Source organism: Microtus ochrogaster, chromosome 2, assembly GCF_000317375.1.
Source record: "Microtus ochrogaster isolate Prairie Vole_2 chromosome 2, MicOch1.0, whole genome shotgun sequence".
In the NCBI taxonomy this organism is placed as follows: Eukaryota; Metazoa; Chordata; class Mammalia; order Rodentia; family Cricetidae; genus Microtus; species Microtus ochrogaster.
This window is the reverse complement of record NC_022010.1, coordinates 5,559,854-5,569,223: the sequence shown is the minus strand read 5'-3', so window position 1 is coordinate 5,569,223 and position 9,370 is coordinate 5,559,854. Positions and strand designations below refer to the sequence as shown.

Sequence of the window (9,370 nt, the reverse complement as noted above, 5' to 3'; positions counted from 1 at the left end):
TTCTAGGAATTAGGAGGAAAGAAGTCATTCATAAACGTGGCAGATATTGAGCTGCAGCTCAGGTTCCTTCTTGCATGTATGTCCCTGGGCCATAGGAACATTGCTCCACAGAGTAGACCACTGTCCCTACTGCCTGACCACACTAAGGGAGACCTCAGGCCTGGCTGTGCACTGAGCCTGGGCAGAGAAGCCTGTGGATGAAGCTGACAGCAGGGCAGACTGAAAAACAGACTCATTCATACTTTCAACAAGAGTGTAAAATGTCCCTATTCCTGATGCAGAGAGCTTCATGTTTAAGGGATGGATGGCTGGACCTTCTTGCCTAGGGTGGTAGTGTACAACTTTAATCCCAATACTGGGAGGCAGAGGCTGGTGGATCTCTGAATTCAAGGCCAGCCTGGATTACACAGTCAGAGACAGACAACAAAAGCCCCACCTCTTTCAAGATGAAATCAAAGCCTTTATTAAACACTTCTCCTGAATGGCCTATACCCCCAAGACCTGGAACCGCAGAGGTGGACAAGCATCACCGTCTCGACAAGTCAGAAACAACCCAAACGCAGCATCCGCAGAGCTCTGCAGCTCTGTGCCCGCTCAGACCCTGGGAGCTCTCGGCCAGGAGAATCTGGGCCTCGTAGTGCTGAACAACGCCCCCTAGCTGCCACTCTGAGGTTTATGAGTGCGCTTTTCTTTCTCTTCTCCAAAGATAAGGGCAGGAGATGGAGGAGACCATCTTCAGTTGTGTGTGGGTTGATTTAAGGCTTTGGCTCTGGTCAGTTGAATACTAAAATACTTTCTGGGAACTCCATCTCCTGAGCTTCCCCTTGGAATAAACGCATTTTCAAAAATGAAAACAGTGAACAAAGATGTGGAGCGGAGCTTCTGCAGAGGACCTGGCCTGTCACGTCAGGATGGTATCATCCACCTGCTCCATGGAGTCCGCCTGACTGGCCAGCTTCTTCAGCGACCTTCGGTTGCATTCATTCAGCGCCTCCAAACTGGCCACGTCCAGGATCTTGGAGAGTGACTGTGAAAGATGAGGAGGAGAAAATCAGGGTGGACGCCAAGCTCAGACTGAGAGTCCCTGGGGTAGAACGCAGCAACATAAGGACCTTGGACGGACCAGAGACAACTCAGAAAGCGTCTCCCTGCGCCTTTCCTAAGCTGGAGGACGCAGGCCGCAGTTTTCTGTTAAGACAGTGCTGCTGAGGGAGGGCGAAGGGCCTGGCTTGGGAGCAGCCCTGCCCAGGCTTCTGGCATACCAAAGAGTCTGTCCCAGGTACCCGAATCTCCACCTGCCCCTGACAACTAACACGCACTGTGGCAGAGAAAACAGGGCTTCGCTGTTCTACTACTGCACAAGGACAGCAGGACAAATGCCACAGTCTGTGCTAATGGCACTCCAGGACGGCCCCCACCTGAAACAGCTCCTCTCCCTGCCTCATCTTGAGCAGGTTCACAATGGCCTGGTCGCTGTAGGCCCTCACTACAGTGTTCTTGTCCTTGGTGTTGTCAAGAAGAGCCTTCAGGATGGGCTTGATGGTCTGGGGCTCCAGGGGGGGCCGGGGGTCCTTATTTGCCCACCAGATCATCTTCTCAGCAACCAGCCTGATGTCACTAGATGGGTTCTGCAGACACTGTGAGAGGAACACAGAGATATATCCAGACTGCTTCTCAGAAAAGCCCAGATCTCCAGCAGGAAGACCAGACTAACTGTTCCCACTTCAAAAGTGACAGTATGACAGGGTTCCTTCCCTGGCAGGTGACAGGGTGTCTTCTCTCCCGTCTCATGTAGTGTTGCCAGCCCCTTGGCTCACAATTCCTGGCCCACATGAGGTTTTCACTTCCTCACACAGCCATGTTCTTTTCTGCCCAGGTCTTTGGTTGTTGTTGGTCACACTGTCCGGGATGTGCTCGCCCTGAGATCCTCATTCAAATGGTTCCCCCCCCACCCTTCAATTCTATCTAATCCAGGCCTTTCTCTGATAGGCTCCAGGGAGCTCGTCTGCCTTGTTCATGCCCACACCTCCAGGGTCAAATCCAGCAGACCTTCAGTAAATGAACACTAAGTGAACAGCGAATGTAGGCTCATCTGGTCACAGGCATTCCAGCTAGTCAGCCCCTTTCTTCTTCTTTTTTTTTGATTTTCGAGACAGGGTTTCTCTGTAGTTTTTGGTGCCTGTCCTGGAACTAGCTCTTGTAGACCAGGCTGGCCTCAAACTCACAAAGATCCTCCTGCCTCTGCCTCCCAAATGCTGGGATTAAAGACGTGCGCCACCACCGCCCGGCTAGTCAGCCCCTTTCTAAACTCAGCAGAGGGTGGCTCCTTTCCGGAACCTCATTCAGGGAGGTCTAAGCACAGCAGCACTGTGATTGCCTAGGGGCTGGTCACAGGGTTTCCAGCATGGCCCCATCCTACTAAAATGTTGATTTGGCTCCGACCTCTGTGCACATTAATGTTTGAGAAGGGAGCTGTGAAGCAGGGAGAGCCCTGCTGTGACGTCGGGTCACCTGGTGCATTCAGCTACTCCCTTATTCCCCAGGACAGCAGAAGTTACAATCCTCTTGCCTCTGACTCCCAAGTGCTGGGATTACAGGCATGTGCCAATACGTCAGGCTCCCTAGCTATCTGACCTACACAACAGCCAGACTGGTAAGTGTCATGCCAGCTAAGGGAAGACAGGCAAGGAGATATTAGAATTCAATTCAATCCCCAGGCATGGGGGCACGTGCCTTTAATCTCAGGACATGGGAGGCAGAGGCAGGCCTCCTTGAATCTGTAGACTGGGTCAGCTAAGGTTGCATAGTAAGATCCTGTCTTGGTGGCCAGTGAGATGCTCAGCTGGTAGAGGAAACTACTGCCAAGGCTGAGGACAGGGCCGGACCCTCCAGACCTATGTGGGAGGAGGGAGGAGAGAATGTTCCCTGGCCTCCAGACCATACATACCCCTCCCACCTGCTACTATCAAAAAAAAAAAAAAAGTCTTTTTAAAAATTTTGTTGTTTCGAGATAGGGTTTCTGTGTAGCCCTGGATGTCCTAGCACTAGCTCTGTAGACCAGGCTGGCCTCAACTTCACAGAGATCCACCTACCTCTGCCTCCCAAGGGCAGGATTAAAGGCATGTGTGACAAAGGGGTTGTTGCTACCTTGATTTGGAGTCACGGTCTAAGAATGTGACAAACACTGAGTGAGCAGCCTGAGAAAAGGCACACAGAAGCGCTCTGCCATCTCTTCCCAGGCCCCACAGGAGCTCCGCTGTGGGACGATGGTCTGTCTCTATCAACTGTGTTTTAATAACACGCTGACTGGCCAGTAGCCATGCAGGAAGTATAGGCGGGGCAATGAGAACAGGAGAATTCTGGGAAGAGAAAAAGTCAGTCTGCAGCCATCACGCAGATACAGAGCAAGCAAGATGTGACTGCCTCGCCGAAAAAGGTACTGAGCCACATGGCTAACACAAACAAGAATTATGGGCTAATATAAGTTGTAAGAGTTAATAAGAGCCAGTTCCAGAACAGGTTCCAAAGCCACAGAGAAACCCTGTCTTAGCCGGGCGATGGTGGCGCACGCCTTTAATCCCAGCACTCGGGAGGCAGAGGCAGGCGGATCTCTGTGAGTTCGAGACCAGCCTGGTCTACAGAGCTAGTGCCAGGACAGGCTCCAAAGCCACAGAGAAACCCTGTCTCGAAAAACCAAAAAAAAAAAAAAAAAAAAAAAAGAAACCCTGTCTTAATAAGAAGCCTGAGCTAATAGGCCAATCAGTTTATAATTAATATAGACCTCTGTTTGCAGGACCAGGTGGGACAGAACCTCGGACAACAGAGCTCCTCATGAACTGTCCCCACTCACCTTAATGAGGAGGCTGGAGAGTCTGGGTGGCAACTGCCCCCCTCCTGTCTCGATGTGATACTTCATGAGGAAGCCCATGCCTCGGATGCCACTCACGGCAATGGGGATCTGTGGAGAACAGCAAGAGTCACCCAAGAGGAGACACCCACTCATGCCTGGAAGCAGCAGGACCAGGGAAGTGTCCTGCCCCCAGAACTATAGGCCCTCACGGCCATCTTATCCTGGATTACCCCTCACCAACAGCACCACTGCTCTCATTTAAACATTTGCCAGATGGCAGGGCAAAACAAAGTCAATGGTTGGCAGGAACAAGGATCAGAGATCTGACCAAGAGGGGCTCTCATCCTCTTTTACCCAACATCTCTGCTTTAGATGATTAAACTGGAGACTGAAGGACTCATTCACTCGGCATTTAAGTTAACCAGACACAGTAGAACCCAGGATCTGAACACCCAGCTAGACACAGTGATGGAGGAGGGTCAGGGGAGGACAGGACCGGCTCTTACCCTGTCTGCCACAGCATTGCTGAGGATCATGTCCTGAATCTCATTGCTGTGTTTGCCTGCACAGAGTCTGCTGGGAGCCACATTCACAGCCACAGAGAGCGCCAGGCTCCGGCCATGCCGAACCATCCAGTCAATACCAGATATGTCAGCTGGGCAGAAGGACACAACCGGCATCAACTTGCACTTTACAATACACTCCCATGCTACGACCCAGGGGCTCATCCCCCCCACTGAGACCAGGGTGCAGAGTCAAGGGACCAGAAACCCCTGCTTTCATGGCAGTTCTCAGGCTGCTCCTGGCTTGCAGCTATGTTCTATGAACAGCAATAGGCAGGTCTACTAGCACCAGAGACCCCAGTCTACTCTAGCAACTGGATGCCCAAGGACAAGCGTAGTTCAGGGGCTTCAAGATCCTTCAAGTAGGCGGCGGCGGGGGGGAGGGGGGGGACGACAAGTGTCCCCAAGCCCCCCGCCCCCCGGCCTGTGCAGTGACCTACCCAGCAAGCACTGCTGAAGGACAGTGCTGAGCTCCTCTTCAGTCAAAAAGGCACACAGCTCCCCAAGGCACCCAGCTGAGGAGATCCGAGTATTGTCCTGACAGAGAAGAGAAGGGAGTGGCGGAGAGTGTGGCCAGTACCATCAGGTCCCCAAGAATGAGGGCAGGAGAAAGACACTTCGGCTCAGGACTCTGAAACCATCCTCACTCTAGGATGAGAATCCTCATCCCATTCTCAGTACCGGACTGGGACCCCAGTTCACTACAATGGCTATGAGGTGCACTGCACTCAATTACAGAGAACCCCAGTTGTGTGCAGATGTCAGCCATCACCACAGTGGCAATAGTCGGCATCGTCACAGCGCCTGGCTTCTCGGGGCCTGAACCCTTCACAGTTAGCATCTCAGCTGCCACAGTGCATGGGACACAAGGGCACAGCTGGGCAAGGCCCCAGCACAGACAGTTACAGCAATGGCTCTGGACTCTGCTTCTACAAGCCCCATGCCCAGGGGACTTGCTGCTGTGTCAGCGCCTCACAAGGGGGGTTTGCTCTAGACAGTCAAGCTGAAGCCACTGATGAAAACAATGAAGATGGAGATGTGTGTAAGCATGCCACACACACACTTTTTACAGTGGGAGGGCGCAGCACTGATACAGTACTGTGGCTTACACACAGTAGGGGAGTGCTCGTCCACTACACCACTTCCGTAGTACCCAAGGCTCAGTGTTTCCTGTCAAAATCAAAGCCAGATATACAAAAGGCTCCTTGCCTGCTCCATAGCCAGCTTATTCCAAAAAAATCAAAAAGGAGATTCAAAGTTAATGTTATCTTGCTAGTAAGTCTAAGTTTGACTGTGTCCATCCAAACCAACTGTGCTGGCTAGTTTTATGTCCACTTGACACAGCTAGGGTCATCAGGGAAGGCAGAACCTCAACTGAGAAAACACCTCCATCAGACTGGCTGGTAGGCAAGTCTGCAGAGCATTCTCTTAATTAGTAATGGATGTAGAAGAGCCCAGCCCACTGTGGGCAGTGCCACCCTTGAGCTGCTGGTCCTGGGTTCTACAAGAAAGCAGACTGAGCAGCCATGTGAACAAACTAGGAAGCAGCACCCTCCATGGCTGCTGTATCAGCTCCGGCCTCCTGCCCGGACTTCCTTCAGCGATGGACCATGGCATGGGAGAGTAAGCCCAACGAACCCTTTCCTCCCCAAGCTGCTTTTGTCACGTTGTTTGTCACAGCAGTGGTAACCCTGACTAAGATACAAACCACCAACCACGTTCAGACTCAATGACTGACAGGAAAACTCAAGCCAGGCTGACCCTTGACTGCCACCTTCAATCTCAGTATAAGCTCAAAGAATACGCTGTCAACAGTGTGGGCCTCTGAGCACCAAACACAGAACTGGCTCGGACACCCTTTCTCCATGAGAGCTATTTTAACTTCCACTGTGGAAAATGCAAATTCGTCTTAATAGTAACCTTTGCTTGCACTGTGCACAGCCCTGTAAACGCTCTAGCAGACTGTGACCAAAATGACTAGGCACTCCTCCGTGTCCTCAACACACGCTCAGCGTACAGCACCCTCCATGGGTGTGTGCACAGAGTATGAAGCCACATACGCCAGGCTTTACTAGCTCACACCTGCAGCACCAGCAGCAAGGAAACGGAGGCAGCAAGATCACAAGCTGGAGACCAGCCTGGGCTACTTGCAAAACCTTATATCAAAAAAAAGGACTGAGGCCGGGCGGTGGTGGTGCACTCCTTTAATCCCAGCACTCGGAAGGCAGAGGCAGGTGGATCTCTGGGAGTTCGAGGCCAGCCTGGTCTACAAGAGCTAGTTCCGGGACAGGCAACAGGCACCAAAGCTACAGAGAAACCCTGTCTCGACAAACCAAAAAAAAAAAAAAAAAAAAAAAAAAAAAAAGGACTGGAGAGATGGCTCAGCGGTTAAGAGCACTAACTGCTCTTCCAGAGGACCCGGGTTCAATTCCCAGCACCCACATGGCAGCTCACAACTGTCTGTAACTTCAAGGTCTGATATCTTCACATAAACATACATGTAAGCAAAACACCAATGCACAAAAATAAGAAATTTAAAAAATTTGTTTAAAAAAAACAAAACAAAAAAAAAAAACAAAGATGGCTCAGTAAGTGAAATGTTCACCATAAAGCCACAAGTTCAGACCCTAACACCCACACACAGCGCTGTTAGGTAGAGACAGGCGAACTCAAAGGATTCACTTGTCAGTCAGTCAAGCCCAAAAGGGGAGCTCTAGACTCAGTGAGCAACTCTGCCTCAAAAAAATTAAGGAAGACACAATCCTGAAAATGTCTCTGTCTTTCTCGGTCAGTCCTACAGGGCTGTCTGTGGGAGGGAAAACAGAAAGGTCTTCCCATGGGCTCACCACCCTTACAGATCTGCCACAGTGAAGGAAACCAATGGAACTGAATACAACCAGAAACCCCAGGTCCCTATAAATTGGTAAGAGCTTGGCCATGGATAAATCTTACCCTCTGTAACTACTAAGACCTTTACAGGGATGGTGCGGGACAATTCTGTATTATGTCAATTATGTTTTAAATAAACGCTGATTGGCCAGTAGCCAGGCAGGAAGTAGAGGCAGGTCAAAGAGAACAAGAGAATTCTGGGAAGGAGGAAGCTCATTCCGCCCCAGTCTTATCCAGACACCGAGGAGCAGAATGTGACCTGCCCTGCTGAAAAAGGTACCGAGCCATGTGGCTAACATTGATAAGAATAATGGGCTAATATCAGTTATAAGAGTTAACTAGAAGCCTGAGCTAATGGGCCAATCAGTTTAAAACTTAGGGAGATCGCTGTGATTTTCTTTGGGACCTAACAACTGTGGGAACCGGGCAGGACAGAAACCCCAACAAGAAGCCCTCTTGTAACACAGGGACATATCATCCATTCTGGCACATGCATGAGATGATGTTTTCCAGATAGCAGCAGGGTGCCCCTGAAGAGTGTCTGTCTGTCTCCTGGAGCAGTATGTTTTATAGAGGAACACAGAGGGACAGCAACTGAAGCTGAAGTAACTGGTGAAAGGCCCAGTGATTAACTGCTTCACCCACAAGACAGACAGAGTGGGCTGCACTAGGCTCAGTGAGGACACTTGCTTAGCACGCACCAGACCTTGGTTTGATGCCCAGCACAGTCAAAACAACAAAACTATGAACTCCAGAAGCATCAGTACCAAGCAGGGAGTCAGCCTACTGTCTCCACCAGGTAAAAATACACTAGGAAATGTGTCCACGTTCATAAGGTAGCTGACAACCGAGAAAAGAATAAGCTATGGCTTTCGTGCTGATTTAGTTTTCTTTCAGGAGTATTTCCAACTTCTTTCTTGCTAAGACAAAATCTCAGGAGACCTGGGGGACCCCAGCACAGCCTCCAACCGCCACCCACTCTCATTGCTCAGGCATTGGGGCTGAGGGGTTGGATCCCATGCCTCGGGCAGTCTTGGCAGTCACTCCTGCCACGGGCTGCAGAGGAGACTGGGGACAGCTGAGGTAGCCTGAGAAGCTTAAAGGGCTGAGAAGGCAGCAGCCCAAGACTCCCTGATCCCTCCCAGTCTGACTGAAAGTGGCAAGTCTTGCAGTAAGGGCAGGGTAACACCATACAATGTAGAGAAAAGAACTTAGAAGCAACAGAACTCCCAGTGTAGCCTCTGATCCCAAGTCATACCTCATCATGTCCCAGCATGCTTAGCAGAAGTGAGACAATGTTTTTCCGGATGGCAGCATCCACTTTGGCACCTGCACCCTGAATCACAAACCTCAGGGCCTGCAACATAGTATCTCTACGGAAGAAACACACTGCCTTAACCCCAGGCTCCCACACCACTGCCTCCCGCCTCTCAACACCTGCGAGCCCTGCTCCCGAGCAGCACTCTACCTCACACCTGGGTCCTCCATCACACGGATTCCATTGAGCAGCTCTGTGAAAAGGGGGTCCACCTTGATGTGGATAGAAATGAGTTTCCCCAGTGCATCCGCAGCCTTCAGGCGCACGCCCCGGTTGGAGTCCTGCAGGGCTTTGGTAAAGGTGGTCTGAAGCTGAGGCAGGAAGGGCTTCAGGGCAATTCCAACCTGCGGGAGAAACCCATACCCAAGAGTCATGACTGTGGCATACTGATGACATGAACATGACAACCAGGACCACCAGGAGCTAGCCAAGCTCTCACACAGCTCAAAACAGGTGTGATTCAAGAACACCGGAAAGCTTGCTTGGAGGCATCCGTTTTCAGCATTCACAAGGGGAGTAAAGGAGGTAATGGCAGCTCTTTCACAGGCCTGGCTATGGGAGGCTTTAGCTTAGTGGCATCCCAGTCCCAAGGACAAGCAAGGGCAGGTTGAGCAGGTGAGAAAGCAGCTCAAAGGTCACATGAGGCTAAGGTCCCTTGGCCACAGAGCTACAGCAGGACTTTGCAGTGACCCAGTGCAGTGTCTGTGGTCCAACCCCCTCTGCTCCCATAGGACACCCAGTGCAGTGTCT

The 9,370-nt window shown here is 51.2% G+C and overlaps 1 protein-coding gene across 2 annotated transcripts in view; it reads right to left on the bottom strand.

Annotated features, from left to right (window-relative positions):
- Positions 1–443: 443 nt before the first annotated feature.
- The window catches only part of Gcn1 (GCN1, eIF2 alpha kinase activator homolog), a 63,594-nt gene continuing 54,667 nt past the window's right edge, over positions 444–9,370 (bottom strand). For both annotated transcript variants that reach the window (XM_005344321.3, XM_026783977.1), the window contains exons 52-58: positions 8,771–8,964; positions 8,561–8,675; positions 4,854–4,950; positions 4,357–4,505; positions 3,851–3,958; positions 1,419–1,637; positions 444–1,027 (exon numbers count right to left, since the gene is read on the bottom strand). In XM_005344321.3, coding sequence (XP_005344378.1) covers positions 902–1,027; positions 1,419–1,637; positions 3,851–3,958; positions 4,357–4,505; positions 4,854–4,950; positions 8,561–8,675; positions 8,771–8,964 — 1,008 coding nt within the window. In that variant the 3' untranslated portion in view covers positions 444–901. The remainder of the gene's footprint in view (positions 1,028–1,418; positions 1,638–3,850; positions 3,959–4,356; positions 4,506–4,853; positions 4,951–8,560; positions 8,676–8,770; positions 8,965–9,370) is intronic.